Below are 22,746 nucleotides of genomic sequence, written 5' to 3' on the forward strand. Positions count from 1 at the left end.
AGAATGACCCTGAACCATCCAGACTTAATCTAAGAAATACTTGTAAGAAATACAGCCAGAGAAATACTGCCTATATGTTACCACTAAAATGGTATGACATTTCACCCTGTGTATGCTGAAGAATATCTCAAAATAGAAATTATAATGTAGAGAGAAAATTATCATTATGTGTGAAAAAGGAGGAAAAGGAGAAAAGGTTAGAAGAAAGGAGAGAAAATAAATTCAATGGTCAAAGAATAAACTCATTGAGGCAATATGGATTGAGCTCCTATCACCTGCTTAGCACCATACCTCGTTCTCAGGAAAATAAATTTAAAAAAAATTCTTTATCCTTCATGGGCAGTCAGGGAGACAGGTATCCACCAATTATAATGATATAACTTGAGTCTTATATATTCTGCCCAGGATCTACACTCACAAATTTTTTAGCAGAGTCATGTCTAAATCAAATATTATGAATTACTATTCTATAGGGAGGAAAAGAGTTTTATAAAATTTTAAGTTGGTAAGCTTGTTTTAAATGCAACAAAAAGATAAAATGCTGTGTTTTTTTCCTCTAAAAACCTTCTTTACCCCAATCATAAACTACTTTCTAAACAGTACACAAAGCCTTGCTTTTATAGTTAGGATTGCCAGATTAAATAGAGAATGCCTCATTAAATTTAAATTTCAGATAAATAACACATAATTTTTTAATATTAACTATGTTCTACATTCTGCATGGGATATATTTCTATTAAAACTTATGCATTGTTTATCTAAAATTCAAATTTAACTGAGCATCCTGTATTTTTATTTGCTAAATCTGGCAATCCTATTTTTAGGGGTGCCTGTCCAATCTTCAGACTCTTCACTCTGAGTTTACTGTGTGAGGTTTTAATGGATACAATGGATCCCACAGTGACTGCAATACAAAGCAGGCTACTCGACCTTGTGTTTACAACAGCACTGTTTTTCAAGTATGCAGACTCAGACAACTATGTTCCCAGCTTTCCTAAACTGCTTCTGGTTTATCACACAGGTAACGAAGTATGACCTTTATCCTTTTCTTCCTCCTGAAGAAAATAGAAATTTTCTAAAGGGGGAAAATTTTCAAAAATTAAAAATGACTATGAACTATTCTAGAATCCTAAGGCTGTCAATACTTTATGCTTTTAAATAGTTGCCATGGTTCACCCTAGAAGCATCTGCATATTTCTGTGGGTTTTTTTCATGGTGTGTAGTGAACTTTGATATCTTTGGGGAATAAAAGAACTCTCTGTCTATCTACACATATATATTTAACAATGCAAGTTATTGTTATATAAATGTAGGCTGTTGTCAATTTCAGTTCCCTGCCATATCAAAAGAACAAAGCAGGCAGGAAGAGCAAGAGGATGATCTAATATGCCTACGCTAATAACAAAGCCAGTGTCCTAAATTGGCAATGGCAGCCCTCTTCTGCGGAGATTGTTTTTAACACCAGCAGTAGACATTTAAAAAAATTGGATGGTGACAGGAAGAGTACATTTTAAATTGTCAACCTTCATGATGTCCTTTTGAAGAATAGCAATTACATAACTCAGGGAGCTTTATTTTGCATTTGAAAAAAAAATATATATATATATAAAACAGTTTGCAGTGTTATGCAAGACTCCATATTCAGAATTCTTTGTAGAAATCAAAGTTACTTATTCTTTACTGTAATCATTTGTCCTTTTATTACCCAATTGTTAGTTAAGGTTGAAATCAATATTGAGTATTAGTACAGAATGAAAACTGTTTTCTATTTCAGTTATTAACAAATCCACTTAAAGAGGCTGTCAACCATATGGTATTTCTTAATCATAGTTGAGGTCCAGTTTGTAATTTCCTAAGGGTCACCCACCTTTCTTCTTCTCTATGCCATTAAAAGAGTTTGCTAATAATATTGTAATTTTTGTTGAAGTTTTAAGTTGCTTCCTCTTAAGCAGTGAGAGGAAAATCTTTTTTTTTTTTTAAAGATTTTTTATTTATTTATTTGACAGAGAGAGAGAGAGCGAGAGCAGGAACACAAGCAGGGGGAGTGGGAGAGGGAGAAGCAGGCTTCTCACCGAGCAGGGAGCCTGATGCGGGGCTCAATCCCGGGACCCTGGGACCATGACCTGAGCCGAAGGCAGATGCTTAACGACTGAGCCACCCAGGCGCCCCAGAAAATCTTATGCAAAAGTAATTTTATATCACCAAAATTCATTTGGTCTTTTTTTTTTTTCCTAATTCTCTTCTTTTTTTGAAATAATTTTAGGGAAAAAAAACTTATAAAAATACAGACCTAATGCCAAGAGAAACGCATCGCAAGTACCCTAAATAGTTAATGTATTTTCTAAATGAATGATTTAAAATAGCTATTAAAGGAGAGGAAATGAGCTTAGGTTTCTAGTAATGACTTCTCCTCTTCAAAATGAAATCTGTAAATCCCTGATTGCAATTCCAAATCCCCAAAGGACCAGCAGTTCTGGGACCAGGGCTCACTGGCTTTATGTCTAATAGCACCAGATAACTAGCATGATTTTTATATATGTAATTTGGGAAAATATTCAGAATTTATAGACCTGGAGACAATTTATGAATGAATTTCCTTTTTAAAGTACATTATTCTAAAAATCAACTTTTCCACCCAAATTGTAAGCAGAGCACATAGGAATGTGAGAGGCATGGATATATACGTACAGAGACATATGTATATGTATTTATATATGCATGCACACACATGCACAAAATATAAGTAGCATCTTATTCATAAGAGCATAATGATTCGGGCTGTGATTGTTAATAAAAATGCATTTCTAACCATCAACTTTGAGTCTATTATTCTAAGTTAATTGCATTTGCCCTAAAGAGACTTACAGCTGGCTGCCAGCCTGTTTGTGTCAGTTTCATTTTATTCATCAGTCAGTCCTGTCTTTTTATATCCCATATATTGATCAAATAGATTTGTGAGCATACCTCCCCAGCTTTCACAGCATTTAAAAAACTAAAGAATAATCTCGATATTGTTATGAGTTTGATTACTTCATTCGTTTGCATGTTATCTTAACTGCTATTTCAGTAGCACATAGACGCCCTTTTGACAGGCCCATAAGATTGTCATTAAATTTAACAGATGTAACACTCAAGGAGACACTGAGAAAAAGTTAAACGAAAGTTAAATGTATAAGTCTACACTGCAGTGGTCAGTGGCATCCCGGAACAGAGGGTGCTCATCATGGTAAACGTTAATTCTCTACTGGAGTGCATCACAGAGTAGAAAGCATCTTGTTAAAATTCGCCCTCCAAAGAGGTGTGTTATTAGGTGGTGAAGTGGATTAAGGAAATAAATGGGCATCATGTTCCCATTTGAGCCAAAGAAAACCAGGGGGGGAAGGGAAGAGCAGGGAGGTTAGGGTAGAAAAGTAGTTAAGGTGGAAAATCTGAGAAGAATTAGAATCTTCCTTATGTGAGTCAAGTTGCATAGAGGAGAGATAAAAGGCATCACGGGGTGAGGAGATAATTAGCAGATCAGAAGCAAAGCAGTTAAAAGGTGACCCTTACCTCCTCTGTTACTCAGTCTAAGAAACTATAGACAATTATTACAGTATTTTCTCCAGGGATGTGTGATATAGTTCCTCCACATATCCTCCAAGATACAAAGCTCTCTCAGCATTGTCATTGCATTGCTTGAGTTCAGGGCTTTTTATGGAAATTCCTTTATATCACGCCAGCCTTGTCTTTCAACCTTGCTTTAGATCAGTGATTCTCAAATGGGGTGATTTCACACACACCGCCAGGGGACATTAGGAATACCTGGAGACACTGGGGGAAGGTGCTCCTGGCCTCTGGTAGGTAGAGGCCAGGGATGCTCCTACACAGGTCACAGTGCACAGAGCAGTCCCCACAACAAAGAATTATCCAGCATCAAGTGACAATAGCGCTGAAGTTAAGAAACCTTGCTTTAGATGGATGACTGAAATGCACTTAAACCAAAAAACAAAACTACATCACAGTTTAGCAGCAGTGCAGTGAGTAGGATTTAAGCAACTCTGAGAGGCAGAGCACAGTACAGATGCTACACAAAGAATTTCACACTTGCCTAGTAAATAATACAATTCATTACCTAGACCCCAGGAACAGTTGAGCAAAATACAACCCCAATTTTGAGGAGGACAAAGAAAAATGAAAATCGTTGCTTGATAGGAGACGTTTCAAAGACCTCCAAGACAAACCAACTGAAAAATCCCCAATAAAAAGACTCAGCAAGAAAATTGTGTCACAGCCCCTAATCCTCAACAGACCTTAGCAAGATGCTCATGAGCCAAAGACTCATGTCTGCAGAAGACAAAAGACATGGGAAGCAATGTAGTCTAGAGAAGGATTATCATTGAGAGGCAGGAGAAAGATAAAACATATTCTTCAACCTTACAATTAGAACTCCTAAAAATAATAACCACAAATGTGGTAAAAACCATGTCATGATTACTGTTATATCTTTCTGCTCCTGGGCAAATTAATATTTAGGTTAGGCCTGGGACAATATTTTTAAACCTTTATTTTTCGATGGGTGCTTTTTACCCCACCTGACTAGACACCCCTGCCACCAAACCAGTCCCTGACACAGATGGCCAAGACATTTGCTTTTTCAAATACTCCATATTTCCACAGCCACCCACCAGACAAAAATTAGATTACCAATGCTTGTGTAAACTTTCCAAGCTCTGACACAATAAGATTCCAGGAAATGTACATGCACGGCTAAAAGCAGCATTATACATAATGCACTGTAATTCCAACAGACAAGTTGCTATCTTCGATAGATACACACATTTTCCATGCCAAACACATGAACGTCAATACATTTTTCTCAAGTTAAAATGGAAACCATTTAACAGATATAATGGGCACAATGAATTTCATTTTGCATTACTAATGCAGCAGCAGTGAAGGAAGGAAGCTCTGGCAAGGACTGCAATGAGACCAAGAAAAACAGGAAACAACTTAGAAGCTGTCATTGCTGTCCAAGTTATTGCCCCACAGCATGGTCATGGAACCTAAGGGATACTGAAATTTCATATCCTCAAAAATCTAATTCTACATAAACAAATTTTCTGTTTATGGGGAGAAAAAGTAAAATGTGGACATTTATGCAAAAAGAGCAAGAGAGTGTCCCCAGGTATTTTTCCCACCGTTCCTGAAGACATGTTACCCTCTATTCAGGAGTATAAAGGAGAAACATATCCCCCAACACTCTATTTCATCACTGTCAGAAAAATGGCAAAAACAGGAACACACATCATTGCCGCTTACCCTTATTTCAAGTCTTAGTGGCATCTTACTTTATTCAGTCATTGCACACAGAAGGATTTTTTTTTTTTTTGGTGCTATCTACAGATTTAGGTAATAAACCTCTAAAGCCCTAAACAAATGTTATCATACAGTTTAGAATGAAGGTTTTGAGCACCGGCTTATTGGAATCAGGAAAACCTCAGTTCTAAGCCCATTGCCACTACTTACAAACTGAGTGAGCTGGGGCAAATGACTTTGGCAAAATTTCAGTTTTTCCATCTGTAAAATGGGTACACGTTCCCCATATTGATAGGTTTTAGGAAGGATTAAATGGGGTCATGTGTGTAAAGCATTTGGTATCTTAATGTCCAGCAGCAGCAGGGACGTGATAAAATATTCTGGACCTCCTGGGTTCAAATCCCAGCCTCCACAACTTCCTGGCTCTGGGAACTTTGGTATGTTAGTTAGCCACACTAAATCTCAATTTCACCTCTGAAATGAGGATGATAATAATGATAATTACTTAGAGGATTGTTATGGGGACTGAAATAATAAATATAAAGGGCTGTGTAATCCCTAATACATTTTATTTGTATTTATTTTTTCCATCATATTTACAAAGGGGATATAAACATCTTTCGTATTAGGCTCCGCAATAATGGGGGAAAGTATCTCAAAATGCAAATGTACATACAGAGAAATACTTGGAAAGAAACCAACTGGATGAAGAGCATGAGCCTTTCTTATATTTATCATGAGTTCCAGCAGTGACTTGCCTTTCTTGGATTTTATTTTTGCCCTTAGAAAACGAAAACACATCTCTCCACAGTCAAGTTTTAAAAGTGGAATATGACAGTATTCAGGAAGATCAGACCGAGCAATATTTCCAAAATATCCCCACTCCCAGCAACTGATGACTTTTCCCGCTAATGCGCCATGTGGTACCTCATCTAATTACAACAGTCAATACCATGACAGTCAGTCCTGTGGCTAAAAACATTATGACAGCAAATTGGTTTCGAAGTGTAAAAAATGGTGGACACAAAAAATGAGAACATCTTTGGCTGTGAAAGGTCAAGATGAGTTAGTAAGCTATTAACTTGGCTCATTTTTCAAACTTTTATGAGAAATATTCAGTGTTTCCAAACTGCTTATCAAGATCCTAATTCTGTCATCTTCCAGGCCTATATTAGTGAACTTTTTAGAATACCACTTAATATCATAATTGTTAAATTACAGTGAGGTGCCCTGAAGGATGAAAATAACTCAAACTTTTAGCTTGTTTCCATCTTCCCATGTAGAATAAACTTTTCAAAACGAGGGGCTTCTGAGGTGCACCATGTTTAGCCAGATGAAAGATAAGCCAGATTGGTATGACAGTCAGCAATAGAAAGACAAACAAATTAAGTACTTATAATTAAAGCTTGAGGAATGAAAGAATTCACACTTTCTCAGAGCTATTATTTCAGACAGTCTGGTGTCAGAATTAAAAGCCAACCAGTGCATCTGTTTATATTGCCAAGGATTTTCACAGTAAGAAGGGCTAGGAAACACATATTTTTTAATTAGGGTCCAAATTCCAAAGAACACCAAAAAAAATAGTATGTCAAAAATATATGTTCTTGTGATTTGTATTGTTCAATGTCTAAACAAAGACAAAAAATTATGTTTCTTCCTTCTTCTTCACAAACACAGTGAAAGAATTAAAAAAAAAAAAAGTAATTCTGTTGCTTTGGCCACAGACTCCTTTTTCTGTTATCCTGCTTGCTTCTGGCTTAGCTACTGCTTTTCTTTCGCAGGATGAAATAATATAGGAAAAGCCGATTAAGGAAGGCTTCATTCACACAGAAGGTTCACCAGGATGGCTTAGTTACCAAGCCTTAAAAGCTGAATTACAATGGCCACCTAAAATGACCATTTTACACTTTAAAGTATATCTTTTATTTTAAAAATTCGAGTTAGCTCTTGGCTTATATTGAGCTTTGAATTAAAAGAAAGTCCTCTTTAAAATCTATGCTGATGTAGTACTCAAATCTATCACTAACCTATTTTTACCTCTCACCTACAAAATTGGAAGAATTTCAAATATCACTCTCTTGGTCATTTGGGGGAAAAATCAAAATAAAAAGTAGTATTCTGTACACAAAAGCTAATAGACTTCATTCCCTCATCTATTTATTCAACAAATACTTATTGATCGTCTACTATTTGCCATAGCCTGGGCTCACTGTTGGGAAATACTGAGTTGAACAAGACATTACTGCATCTAGCCATCATTGGGTGATCCGATCTCTAACAGGAGAAGTACAGGGTTCTAGGGAAGCATTTACCAGTAGAAAGGTGCTGACATAGACCTGAGAGATGATTGGCCCTTATCTTTTACTTGATGGAAGAGGAAACCAAGATTTAGAAAGCTTGAGCCACATAATCACAATGCTCTGTAGTGGAAAAATCACAGGACTAGAATTCACGTCTCCAAATTCAAATCTTGTACTCTCTCTATAGCAATATTCTTCACCCTCCAAAATGACTGCTCTTTCCCCAAAACAATAATACCAAGCCATGAAGGTCAAGACAGCTGACTAAAAGTTGGAAATATGCTTTAAGAACAGAGAAAAGAGTCAACATCCATCCTAATTTTATGGCATTCCAGACGGTGAAGAAGGACAGGTTAGAAGTCAGACCCAACTGGATTGTAATCTTAAATCTATTAAACTTAACCAGATAGGGGACACCGGGCAAGACTGGAACTCTGAAAATCATTTGGATTTTTTTAAAAATTTTTCAAATCAGGATAACAATGTTTACATGAAAGGGGTAAATTTCATGAAATAGTGGAATTGAGTAAGTAGTCAATATATATAAGTTCCTGTCCCCTCTTCTCACTGTTGTAAATTGAATAAAACTGATAAAAGACCAGGTCAGCAGAAACCACATTTCAGTTTCTTGATTTCTAACCAGTCATTTTAGCATAAGATCCAGCCTCCAATTTTAAGCCATTTTTGTAGATCATTTTTGGCATACCTTCACAAAATTAAACATTTCCATTCTGTGAACATTTTGGGAGTTAGAAAGCAGAGACTAAACAATTAAATTTAGAGAATTTCATCACCATACATCCTCTAAAAAGAGATGGGAAGAAAATAGAGTCTGAAGAAATATTTAAAATTAATTAAATCTTCTATATCATTTTCTGAGTCTCTCTCCATTATAAAGCATACAAATTCAACTAGCTTAGGTAAAGGGAATTTGGAGACTCACTTACTTATCTAGGATGTCCAGGAGTAGACCAGCTTCAGGAGTAAGTAAATCAAGAGATCCAAATGACAAATTAAGTGTCCTGTCTATACCTTCTTTTCTCAGCTGTTTGGCCCTGATTTAGGCTTTACTTTCAGACTTCTTACCCATGGTGGGAAAGTGGGCTTTTGTCAGTCACAAGCCTACATTATCTTTCCACCTCGCAGAAGAGGAGAGAACCCTCTACTCCCAGCACGCTTATCTCAAGTCACAGGGGACATCCTCATTGGTACAACCTGACTCTCATAACCATCCCACAACAAACTGCTGTGGCTAACCCACAGAGAACGTAGGTTCCCATGTCACTGTGCATAGGAGAGGGGTGGGCAAGGCCATTCCACTCAAGCTATATGCAGTGGGTCCTTCACCGAAAAGTGGGGTTCTCTTTGCTGAAAGAAAGGGGAAAGGATTCTGGACACGCAAAAACAAAGCAAAACAACAAATACAAAAACAATGGATATCCAGGTGAATAATCCTTTTTAATTTCTTTTCCTTTAGGATTATCCAGCTCAATTCAAAATCCTCTTGGAGATCCTGGTAGGTTCATCCCTATTTCTCTATAACAGCTTTCTGTACTGACTGGTGGGTACTGTTGATACAACATGATAAAGGAAGAACTCCATCTTTGTCCACGTCCACAGTACAGCTGATATAACACTGGCATGCAAATCATCAAATATCTGCATTAGTCAAGGCACGCTGAGCTATGTTTTTACCTTGAAGGTGCTTATAGCCTATTGATGCATAGATCACAAAAAGTTTTAAAAATCATGTATTTGTTTATACAATATGTGTATTCAGAATCTACCATACATAGGATGCTATGTCTAGCCTTGTGGGAGTATAAAAACCTCAGTTCCTGTCCTCAAAATTGAGGAATCTCTTCATACTGCATGGAGCACTGGGTGTTATACGCAAACCACGAATCATGGAACAGTACATCAAAAACTAATGATGTGATGTATGGTGATTAACATCATAAAAAAATAAAAAAAACAATATTTACAAATTTCTTAGCACATAGCAAACCATCAATAAATCATGGATACCTTAAAAAACAAACAAACAAACAAAAAAACACTTTAAGCCTGAGATAGCAATAGAGGACTCCAAGTATAAGTTTACATTTGAACTGGGTTTTGGAGGATAAGTAGAAGTTTCACTCGAAGGAATAGCAAGAATAGCATGCACACAGAGGCCAATAGAGAAAAGTATGAAATCTGTTTTCTCATTCAGTTAAAAGATTACGCATCTGAGAGGGATGGGAAATAAATAGCAAGGTAGCTTTTAAGGATTCATCAATAAAATCTGTGTAAATATTGCTTCTGTATGAAGCAATACTATGCAGTAGATCTCGAGGAAGAGGCAGATCTAAATAGGCACTCCTCCAAGACATATTAATAAGGGGAAAATTCTAGCTTCACATTAATAAATACAGTAATGTACACTTACATAAGGTAAAAATCAGGCATGCATGTGTTCATTAATGTAGGTAAAATGTCTATAAAAGAGTTATCCTGAACTGATAATAGAAATCATCTCTGTAAAGAACAGTAAGAATGAAGCAAACATCAGTGGTGGAGTGGGGATTTTGCTTTTAGTTTACACTTCTGTGTTGCTTTTTTTTTTTTTAACAATAAAAATGTATCTACATGTTGCTTGCATAATAAATTGATATTGTTTACATAAAATAAAGTTTTCTATTAAAATAAGGGTCAAATTACTAGCAGACTAAGGAGTCTGATCTTTTAAAAATTAACATTATTGTTTTTGGTTTCAGTGAGGCAGGTAGCTAATAACTCAAGGTACAAATTAGGATGAATAGTATTGGCAGGGGGCATTATCTTAAAGCCTATAAACAAATAAGCAGGTAGAATTCTTTTGAGGTTATTACAAATATATAATACATATATTTTATATGTGTATATATAAATTAAATACACAGGTTAGGCATATATTTTCATATCAGAGGCTATTTTAAATGTACATGTATAATAAATAAATATATATAATTGTAAATATATAATGAATATATATGAATGAGTAATAAGAGAAGGAAAGAAGACTTTTTCTTTTTTAAACATAGGGATTTAAGGTATCAAAGAGATGTCTTGAGGATGTTATTTTGGGGCTTATCTTAAAGATAGGAAATCTGGATCTGGGGTCACAATAAGCTGAGTCTGATTTCAATTTAGATTTGGTGGTGATCTACATGAAGATGGTTGGAAAAAATGAATGAGGTCCAAAGGTCCTCAGGGATTAAATGAGGTCAGTAAGGGAAAGGGTGAAGGAAATTGAAGCCAAGCTTTTGGGAAAGATCCTCCATTAAGAGAAGGAGAACAATGCATTTGCTCACTCATTCACAACTAATAGTTTTCAAGGACCCCAAACTCAACACTGCTGGTTTTGAGGACAGAAAGAATAGGAAGGAAAAAAAAAATGGCATGGAGACTGCCCATAGGGAGCTTACAGCCACTGGAATGCAAATACTAACATTAAAGGAGCACTTATGATCTTTGCAAGGGCATTAAGCATCACATCAACCTTTAGAACAACACTATTATCACCTCCTTTCTATGGATGAAGAAAGGGGCACTTTGTCTTAAGTTTTAACAGCTATGAAATATCAGGAACTTGATTTTAACCCTAAGTTTGTCCTCCACTAAACAAGTGGAACTCTGCTTCCAAAAAAGTGGCCAGTCAAGTGTCATACAAGAAACATCAGAATAAGAGAAGAACCAGAATTCTGTTAAAGACAACAGGGACGGAGTCATAGGCCTGACTAACCATGTATCAAGGAGGAGGAAAACTGATTAAAGATCATTGAGTTGGTGTTGAGAAAGTCATGTATTCACTTGTTTATTCATTTAACAAAGTATAATGAAGCACAAAGCATGCAGTATCACATGAGCTTTGAAAGATGAGTTTCATTTAAATGGGGATGGAAGTCAATTGTGAGGGATTAAGGAATGAGTGAATAATGAAGTAGTAGGTGTTAAGGACTTCTTTGAGGAAATGGATGGAAAAATTAATGCAAGAAGCATTTGGGGCTATGGTACATGTAAGCATACATGCAAAGGGAGGAAGGAGACAGTAGAGTGAAACTCAAAATAAAGGGAAGGGGACAATGGTGGACAAAGATATGTCTTGTGTATGGTGAAGACATAGGGATGCAATTCCCTGATACATGTGTTCACCTTTAAAAGGAAGAGGGCCTCTTCTCCTCTGATAGGGTATAGAAAATGTAAAGGAAGAGACAGATATTGCAGTTAAACACAATCATAGCAAACTGTACCAATAAGATTTTGTATGTATACTTTTGTGGGAGGGGTTGGTCTTAATTTTTTAATTTATATTTTTTATTTAAGGATAAGTGACATACAACACTGTATCAGTTTTACGTGGACAACACAGTGATTCTATATTTATACATATTACAAAAGGGTCACCAAGTAAGTCTAGCTACCATCCGTCAAAACTGTTACAATATTTGTTACTATATTCCCAATACTGTACATCTCATTCTCACGTCTTACTTATTTTATCACTGGAAGATTGTACCTCTTAATCCCTTTCATCTATTTTGTCCATCCTGATCCCCCCCTCCTCTCTTTCATCAGTTTGTTCTCTGGATCCCTGAGCCTGTTTCTGTTTCTGTTTTGTTTGTTTGTTTTGTTTTGTTTTGTAAATTCCACATATAAGTAAAATCATATGGTGTTTGTCTTTCTCTGTCTGACTTATTTCCTATAGCATAATGTCCTCTGGGTCCGTCCATGTTGTTGCAAATGGCAAGATTTCATCTTTTTATGACCAAGTAACATTCCAGTGTGTATGTATGTCTCCACATGTGTATACACACCACATCTTCTTTATCCATTCATCTATTGATGGATATTTAGGTTGCTTCCACATCTTGGCTATTGTCAATAATGCTGTGATGAACATAGAGGTGCATATATCTTTTCAAATTAGTGTTTTCATTTTCTTTGGATAAATACATACAGAAGAAATGCTGGATTGTATAGTAGTTCTACTAATTTTTTGAAGAACTTCCATACTGTTTTCCTTTGTGATTGTACCAATTTATATTCTTAGTAGCAGTACATAAGGGTTCCCTTTCTTCCACATCCTTGCCAATATTTATTTTGTGTCTTTTTGATAATAGGCATTCAGAGAGATGTGAAGTGGTATCTTGTCTCAGTTTTGATTTGCATTTCCCTGATGGTTAGAGATGTTGAGCATCTTTTCATGTGCCTGTTGGCTATCTGTAAGCCTTTGGAAAAATGTCTATTCATGTCCTCTGTTCATGTTTAAATTGGATTATTTGTTCTTTTGATATTGAATTATAGGAGTTCTTTATATATTTTGGACATTAACCCTTCATTGGATATATCACTTGCAAATGTCCTCTTCCATTCAGTAGGTTGCCTTTTCATTTTGTTAATGGCTTTCTCTGCTGTGCAAAAGCTGTTTAGTTTGACATAGACCCACTGCTTTACTTTTGCTTTTCTTGTCCTTGCATTGGAAGACAGATCCAAAAAATGTCATCCAGATTGATGTCAAAGAGCTTACTGCCTATGTTTTCTTCTAGGAAACTTCCTGGTTTCAGGACTTACATTTGAATCTTTAATCGATTGTTTAGTTTATTTTTTAATATATGGTAAAAAGTGGTTCAGTTTCATTCATTTGCATGTAGCTGTCCAGTTTTCCCAGTTCCATGTACAGAAGAAACTATTTTTTCCCCATTGTGTATCTTTGCCTCCTTTGTTGTAAATTAATTGATTATACAAGTGTGAGTTTATTTCTGGGCTCTCTTCTGTTCCATTGATCGATGTGTCCATTTTCATGCCCATACCATACTGTTTTGATTATAATTGCTTTGTAGTATGGTTTGAAATAAAGGAGTATAATACCTCCAGCTTTGTTCTTTCTCAAGATTGCTTTGGGTATTTGGGGTCTCTTGTGATTCCATACAAATTTTAGGATTACTGGTTCTAGTTCTGTGAAAAAAGATTGATATTTTGATAAGGATTGCATTGAATGTGTAGACTGCTTTGGATAGTATGGACATTTTACAATATTAATTCTTCCAATCAATGAGCATGGAATATCTTTCCATTTATTTGTGTCATCTTTAATTTCTTTCATTAATGTCTTATAATTTTCATAGTACAGGTCTTTTACCTCCTTGGTTAAATTTATTCCTAGGTATTTAATTATTTTTGATGCAATTATAAATGGGATTGTTTTCTTGATTTCTGATAGTTTGTTATTAGTGATAGAAACACAATAGATTTCTGTGTATTGATTTTATATTCTGCAACTTTACTGAATTTATTAGTTCTAATAGTTTTTTGGTGGAGTCTTTAGGGTTTTGATGACATGCAAATTATGACAGTTTTACTTCTTTTCCAATTTGGATGCCTTTCATTTGTTTTTCTTGCCTAGTTGCTGTGGTTATGACATCCAATACTATGCTGAATAGAAGTGGTGAGAGTGAGCCTCTTTGTCCTGTTCCTGAACTTAGGAAAAGCTTTCAGCTTTTCACCATTGTGTGTAATGTTAGCTATGGGTTTGTCTTCTATGGTCTTTATTACGTTGAGGTACATTCTTCCTATACCCACTTCGTTGAGAATTTTTATCATAAATGTATGTTGAAATTTGTCAAATGCTTTTTTTGCATCTATTGAGATGATCATATCATTTTTACCCTTTGTTTTGTTAATGTGGTATATCAGGTTGGTTGACTTGCAGATATTCAACCATCCTTGCACCCCTCAAATAAATCCCACCTGATCATAGTGTATGATTTTTTTTAATAAATTGCTCAATTTGGTATGCTATTATTTTATTGAGGATTTTTGCATCTATGCTCACCAGGAATATAGGTCTATAGTTTTCTTTTCTTATAGTGCCTTATCTGGTTTTGGTACCAGGGTAATGTTCACCTTGTAGAATGTTTGTAAGTGTTCCTTCCTCTTCAATTTTTTGGAATAGTTTGAGAAGGATAGGTATTAACTCCTCTTCTTGAAATATTTGGTAGAATTCACCTGTGAAGACTTCTGGTTCTGAACTTTTTTTGTTGGGAGGTTTTTTTTTTTACTATTATTATTACTGATGCAATGTGAGGTTGTCCAGTTTGTCATATGATTGTACTAGTCTCTTATCATTCTTTGTATTTCTGTTGTAACAGAAATCTCTTCAGTTGTAACTTTTTCTTTTTCAATTTTATTTATTTAGGTCCTCTTTATTTCCTCATGAGTCTGGCTAACAGTTTAACAATTTTTTATCTTTTCAAAGAATCAGACTTAGTTTCATTAATCTTTTCTATTGTTTTTTAGTTTCTAATTCATTTATTTCTGCTCTTATCTTTATTATTTTCTTCCTTCTACTAACTTTGGTATTCCTTTTTTTTCTAGTTCCTTTAGGAGTAAGGTTAGATTGAGATTTTTCTTGTTTCTTGAGGTGGGCCTTTATTGCTATAAATTTCCCTCTATCAACTGCTTTTGCTACATCCCAGGGATTTTGGAACATTGAGTTGTCACTTTCATTTGCCTCAAGGTATTTTTTTTTTTTATTTCCTCTTTGGTTTCTTTGTTGATCCACTGATTATTTGATCTAACATATGATTTATCTTGTAGAATGTTTCATATGCACTTGAAAAGAACATGCATTTCAATGGTTTTGGGTGAAACAAACATTATATCTATTAAGTCCATCTGATCTAATGTGTCATTTAAGGCCAATATTTCCTTATTACTTTTCTATCTGATCCACCCATTCATGTAAGTAAGGTATTAAAGTCCCTAACTAGTATTTTGTTATTGTCAATTTCTCTCTTTGTGTCTGTTGATATTTGCTTTATATATTTAGGTGCTCCCATATTGGGTACATAAATATTTATTAGTGCTATATCCTCTTGTTGGATTGATCCCTTTAAGGGTATTCATTATATAATGCCCTTTTTTGTCTTTTGTTACAGTCTTTATTTTAAAGTCTATTTTGTCTGATGTAAGTATTGTTATCCCAGCTTTCTTTTCATTTCCATTTGCATGGAATATTTTCTCATCCCTTCACTTTCAGTCTGTGTGTATCTTTCAATCTGAAGTGAGTTTCTTGTAGGCTGCATATAGATGGGTCTTGTTTTTTTGTTTTTTATCCATTCAGTCACTCTAGGTGTTTGACTGGAGCATTTAGTCTATTTACATTTAAAATAAGTACTGATATGTATGTATTTATTGCCATTTTTCTCAACTGTTTTCTGGTTATCCATGTAGTTCATTTCTACAAGAGCAATTGCTCTTCTCTTGTTCTTTTTCCTTGTGATTTGATAACTTTCTTTAGTGTTATGTTTGGATTCCCTTCCCTTTATTTTTTATGTATCTATTATAGGTGTGTTGTGTGTGTGGTTACCATGAGATTTATATATAACAACCTATGTATATAACAGTCTATTTTAACTTAGTGTTCACTTAAGTTTGAATGCATTCTAAAAGGACTATATTTTTACTGCCTCCCCCATATTTTATGTTTTTGATGTTATATGTTAAATCTTTTTGTGTATCCCTTAACTAATTATTTGTAGGTATAGTTGACTTAAACCACTTTTGTCTTTTAACTGTTATACTAGCTGTAATGTGGTTGATCCATTACCTTTACTCTATGTTTGTCTTTACCAGTGTGATTTTTTTTTCTTTCATGAGTGTTCTTATTACTAATCAGTGCTCTTTCTTTTCACTTAAAGAAATGCCTTTAATATTTCTTATAAAGCTAGTTTAGTGGTAAAGAACTCCTTTAGCTTTTGCTTGTCTGGGAAACTCTTGATCTACCCTTCAAGTCTGAATTTTAAATTTACCAGATATGGTATTCTTGGTTGGAAGTTTTTCCTTTCAGCACTTTGAATATACATTCCACTCCCTTGTGGTCTACAAAGTTCCATGGCAAAATCAGCTGACAGTCTTATGGGGGTTCCCTTAAATGTAACTAATTGCTTTTCTACTTGCCACTTTTAAGATTCTCTCTTTATCTTTAATTTTTGACATTTTAATTATGACATGTCTTTATATGGATCTCTTTGGGTTCCTCTTACTTGGGACTTTCTGTTCTTTCTGGACCTGGATGTCTTTTTCCTTCCTCAAGTTAGCAGAATTTTCAGCTTTTATTTCTTCAAATAATTGTTCTGCCCTGTATCTCTCTCTTCTCCTTCTGAGACCACTATAATGCAAACATTAGTATGCTTAATGCTGTCCCAGGTCCTTTAAACCATCCTCATTTTTAAAAATTCTTTTTTTTCTATTTTCTGTTCAGTTTAGATGATTTCCACTACAGTTCCTTCCAGGTCACCGATCCATTCCTCTGAATTATCTAGTTTGGTGTTTATTACCTCTAGTGTATTTTCCATTTCTTTGTTATTGTATTCCAGATTGTACTGTATTTCCATTTCTTTGTTATTATATTGTATTGGGGGTGGTTTGTATTCCCAAACCACTATCAGCATCAGACAGCTCTGGTTGGCACTTTCTTACATTTTCTATTTTTTTGTTGAAGGTCTCACTGTGTTTATCCATTCCTCTCCCGAGTTCAGTAAGCATTTTTAGGACCAATATTTTGAACTCTTCTTTGGGTAGATTGCTTATCTTCATTTTGTTTAGCTATTTTTCTGAGGTTTTTGTCTTGTTTTTTTCATTTGGGACATATCTCTCTATTCTCTCATTTTGCCTAACTCTGTGTTTGTTTTTATGTATTAGGTAGTTTGGTTATGTCTCCCAGTCTTAAAGGAGTGACCTTATGTAGGAGATGTCCTGTGGAGCCCAGAAGCACCATTCCTGTGCCATCAGAGCCAGGTGCTCCAGGAGTGTCCCCTGTGTGGGCAGCATATGCCCTCCTGTTGTGGCAAGACTGTGATTGTTGCAGGTACACTGGTGGGCAGTGTTGGCTCCTGGCCTTGCTGTCTGCAAAGCCTGGCCACAATTGCTGGGGGCACAGTGGTGGGCAGCATTATCATCCTGTGAGGCCAGCTGAAGTGCAGTTTGTGCAGGGCTCTCAGAGGGGTATGGCCCCTGGCATTCACAGTTTAAAGAGGGGATTCCAAAATGGCACCCACTAGTGCCAGGATCCGCACAGCAGAACAAGATAGCAAAAATGTCTGCCTCTAGCATCTCAGTCACTGAGGAGAGGCCCAGCTACCTCCTGCCTCTTCAGTAGGTGCTCCAGGATTAGCAAGTGGGTCTCCTTCATCTATGGTCTATGCACTTTCCCATCTGGTGTTTTGTGCTTGTTTCCAGAGTGAGCAAGTCTTCACAAACCCTTTAAAAGCAATTTTCCTTTCCCTACAGTTCTAGAGTGTTCCTGGACGTATTCCTTGTTGGTTTTCAAAGCCAGATGTTTTGGGGGCTCATCTCTCTTGTGTAGGATCTAACAGTTAGAGTCCCTGATGTGGAACTCAAATTTCTTCCTCTTCAGGAAATCTTTGAAACCCCCTCCCACCCTTAGAACACAGTTCTTGGGGTGTGGCTTTTTTTTCTTTTCTTGAGACCATGTCTCTGCCTCTTCTACCCATCTCAGTTCTGTCCCTTGTTGTGCAGGCTCTGTTTATCCAGCTCCTATATCCCCTTCAGAGGGAATTATTCCATATGAGTCTATGTTGTGTCCACAAGAAGAGCTGAGCTCAGGATCTTCCTAGACTGCCCTCTTGAACTCTCTCTATATGTCCACTTTTGGAGAGTGGCTCTCAACCCTGACTATACATTAGAATCATCTTGGCAGCTGTCACAAATTGTGATGTCCACAGTGTACTCCAGACCAATTAAATCAGAAAAATCTTGATGTTTCTTTGGGCTGAGGATGTCCAAGGCAGGTTTTAAAGAGAAGCTGGCAGGATTTAACTAGGTGAGAAAAAGAGAGGCATTACATATGACAGTGACTTGAGCAAAATTTTAAAAACTAGGAACCAATGAAGAAATTAATTCACTTAAAACAAAGGTAGCAAGGAAGAAGTAGGGAAGACAGCAGGAGTGGTAGTATGTGGGCATATCACAGAAAATCATTATAAATTTCTAAATTGCTGCAAGGTAGATATAGGTACATTCCATTGCTTATGATGATAAGCTGTATTAAGCACAGAAATCTTATCAGTACTAGTCGCTTTTGTATTCCCAAACCACTATCAGCATCCCTGGCACATAGATTTTCAATAACCATTAGTTGAATAAATACATTTAATAAGTAAACAAATGTATAAATCAGATGTCAGCCCAGGAATCTCTTCAAGTGTCTAGAATCCTTGAGAAAAGTAGAATTGCCTCCTACCTAATCCTAAATGGCTCATTGCAAACTTTTCCACACCTCACTCACCTATCTGGGTCCTCAGCTGGCTTCACTGAAGTTTGACAAAAGTGAAAAAATAATGGGGATGAGGGCTTTGTGATCAAAGTACTATCTAGCAAGCAATTTAAAATGATCTTAGACAGCCATGTTGCTAACTATGTCACTTGACCATTCTCATTGTCCATTATGCCATTCTGAGATCTTGCCTCCTGCCATATTACTGCACTCCTATTTCTCTCAAACTTCCACCCAAACCACACATTTCAGCATTTTCTTACATAGGGCAATTTAACTAGGACTATCTCCTATATCATGGTTTGGGGGAAACCCACTTTTAGTATCCAACTTTCTCAAAAATTATTCTGCCAAACCAAAGTTTAGCTATTAACCCCATCTCTCTTAGGGTCTCAAACTTTTATAGCCAACTATGATTTTAAATGGCAATTTTTGTCCTTCTCTTTATAGAAAAGAATGAATCACATAGGGAAGACAAGTAGAAAATCTCCAACCCATTATTAACAAGTGAGGACCCATGAGGGAATAAACATTCATTATCAGTAGTTCACAAAACAATATGTATTCACATTACTGTGGAGAATAACCCTTCCTTTCCTTGCTACGGAGTCACAAAATGAATGTCTTTGTCTTAGAATGTCATCACTATATCCAGTCACATGAGTGGTGGTGTGAATACAGTGGACACTCAGCAATGTGCACTAATCATGAGGATAGAGGGTAAAGATGAGATACTCTGAGATTTTATACCTTATAATAATAGTGGTAATAATAGCTACTTCCTATGTCCAAAGTCGTTTAAAAGCATTAACATTTCACATGGTGCACATCCTCAGAAAGCAGATCAATATTTATTCTTCCAAGTGTGTCGAGTATACAGTTGGGGCACCTCGAGGTGAAATCATCACCCTGCCAGTGTCAGCCTCAGAACTTGGAAATCACATCCCCCAGTTCATTATGTCAGAATAATAAAGTGACCCTGGCCAGTTGAACATATTCATTAACAGTTAGGGGGAAGCAGGGCGGAAGGAGCAGACAATAGGCTTTGGGAGCATCCAGCGCTAACTAGCCTTCAAGAAAACAGGACTATTATTTGGCATAGCATCAGTTGGGAAGGGAAAAAGCCATGAACACACACACACACACACACACACACACATCACAGCAGGCCTGTTTAGTCCTTCCAGATGAGAATTTATTTTTGTGACTCTTGGTCCAAGTAATTTCATTGCCACTAATTGGGAAGGGTAAGAGAGAGGAGAAGGGTCTACCTTTTGCCCCATCTCCTTTCTCTCTGTCACTCTTTCTCTCATTAGTGTGTGTTTAGCTGATTAAGCAAATCAACCTTAATTAGTAACTAACTAGGAAAGAACTCTGCAAGGTTTAGTTAAGCAGCATCAAAACCCACAGCCTGTTCTCAGTGCCCATTAAGAAGTAATCATCCAGCGCAACTAACAAGTCACTCAGACCATACTTTTGTAATTTGGCTCTTTTGTTCTGTCAGTTTGAAGAGCGCTGCGCATGTGATGCAATTTAGAAGGGAGCTCTTTTAGAGCTTTCACTCAGGAAGGCGTCGGGAGCTCTGGGGGTAGAGCTTAGCTCAGAAAAAGGGAAAGAATTCAAGTTTGCGTTGACAGCTTGATCCCAGAGAGATGACTGGCTGCTTGTCTAGCAGGTCCTTTGGGTGCGGATGAGGCAGGGGCAGGAGTCTTCGTCTTAAGTGAACGTGTGCCGCCAATGTTAAAGGCACAATTACTTTCCTGTGCACTGCTCACCATTTGCTGCTACTGTTTTCCTTCAATAAAGCCTCTTTTCCATTGCCAAGTGGAGCCTGTCAGGCAATAATATTTCTCATGCACGATACACATACTAAAATGCCCTTGTGTGTTTTTAATAGATTTACAGCCGGTAACAATAGGGCTGTTTTGTCACGAATGGTAAAACTGTATTTGTTACAAATGCAGAGCTATGGCCAGTGTTGATGTACCTCACAGTTGCTAGTCCCTCATAAGGGTCAATCCAGCTCCTGTGAGCAGGGAACAGTAGCACAAGTAATCAGGTTGAAGGTCTTTTTAGTCAAACAGAAGTTCACCGTTTTAATAAAGAGCTTTGTTGGTTGAGACCCTCTTCTCCCACCTGGGAGGAGAATGATAACACAAGCACAGTGTGGCAGGCATGCAGAATCCTCGTATTTGAATGCATACTTGGCCCTTGCATTCATCATGGAACGTTGTCTTCAAAATTTGAGGAGGATGAAGGGGTGGGATAAATTGTTCCATAGAGTAAACCATAGAGGAGGTATCCATCAAAAAATGAGAATCCTTGACTAATAATTCACAGCTTGTTATTATTACAGCTCAGTTTCGTTTTTTGTTAAATGAAACCACATATTAAATAGTAAATAATAAATAAATGACTTCTATCAGCCAATTCCAAGAGAGATTTCCATTGTTCTTCAAACAACCATTTGGCTAGACTTAGAAAGTGTGTATATATATATGATTCATCTATTATTTGCCTAATTATAAAACGAGTTGGTAGAGGTTTTGAGAACCAAATAAAATTCTAGTGGTCAAAAATAAAGGTCTGACACCAGTCTATATCTAAATACATATTTTAATGAAAGGACACACTGGTGAAAAGAATTTCTGTTGTTATACTCAGGATGAAATGGATCTTCTACATTATTTTACAGAATAAAGGGAACTATGCTGGTTGTTATTCAACTATGTTTACCTTCTTGTAAGAAATAAGACATCAGTTGTTCAACATACATGATCATATCTACCAGTGGGACACAATATACGGTTAAGTGGGCAGCTCTCATGTCTAAGAACACGGATTCAAATCCTGGCCATACTATTGTTAATTCTATGATCTAAAGTAAATATCTCCAACTGTTGGGCCCCAATTTCTCAATCATTATAGTGGAGATGGCAGTAATAGTACTTACTTCATAGCATTTCTTATAGGATAAAATTACATAATAAATATACTCTATTCAAGTCCTGGAATTCAATATTAAATACTTCTAAATTATTCTATAATAAATACTGAAAAATATTAATTAATTAATTCACATGAGTTATACTGCATATTATTAGCCATATTTATTAAGAGCAGTGGCTGTAAAAAACAAACCCTACTTTTTAGTGGCCTAACTTAATAAAAGTTCATCCCAAGCCAAAGTTCAATGCACGTAGATATTTTTGAGTTGCTGTCCACCATGTGGTGACTCAAGGATCCAGGCTTTTTTATCTTCTGGCTCTGCTACCCCCAGGGGGCTCCTCAGTTTTCTACTGCATTCTTTTTTACTTTTTCTTTTTTCTCTAAATTCAATTAGCCAACATATAGTACATCATTAGTTTCAGATTTAATGTGTAATCATTTATCAGTTGCTTAGAACACCCAGTGCTCATCACGTCAGGTGCCCTCCTTAATGCCAATCACCCAATTACCCCCCCCCCCCCCCCCCCACTGCATTTTTTGCTTAAATGTGACATAGTTTAGAGGACAAACTTGCAAGTGTGGCACATCATTTTTGCCTACATCCCTTCTGCCAGAACAATTTGCATGACACCACCCAGATGCAAAAAGACCACTGGAAAATGTTGTTTAACTGTGTGTCCAGAAAGAAGTACATTCAACTCAGTATGCATCCAAGTCACCAGCGTAAATCTTCATGAGCTAAAGATGGTATAATTGAGAGTATTTTCCTTAGCCACGTTTGAAGCATTGGATACACCAGTATATGTAAAGAAGGAACCTTCTGAATACATAAGGTTCATATATATATATATATATATATATATATATATATATATATATATA

General features: G+C 36.3%; 1 protein-coding gene across 2 annotated transcripts in view; it reads left to right on the forward strand.

Annotated features, from left to right (window-relative positions):
* The window catches only part of MDFIC2 (MyoD family inhibitor domain containing 2), a 105,942-nt gene that overhangs the window by 50,345 nt on the left and 32,851 nt on the right, over positions 1-22,746 (forward strand). The window contains exon 2 of one of the 2 annotated variants that reach the window (XM_034997136.1): positions 9,073-9,111. The exons of the other annotated variant lie outside the window; for it this stretch is intronic. Coding sequence (XP_034853027.1) covers positions 9,073-9,111 — 39 coding nt within the window. The remainder of the gene's footprint in view (positions 1-9,072; positions 9,112-22,746) is intronic. 2 annotated transcript variants of the gene reach the window in all.

The sequence above is a fragment of the Mirounga leonina genome, unplaced genomic scaffold (assembly GCF_011800145.1).
Source record: "Mirounga leonina isolate KUSES-001 unplaced genomic scaffold, KU_Mleo_1.0 Mir_94, whole genome shotgun sequence".
Taxonomy (NCBI): Eukaryota; Metazoa; Chordata; class Mammalia; order Carnivora; family Phocidae; genus Mirounga; species Mirounga leonina.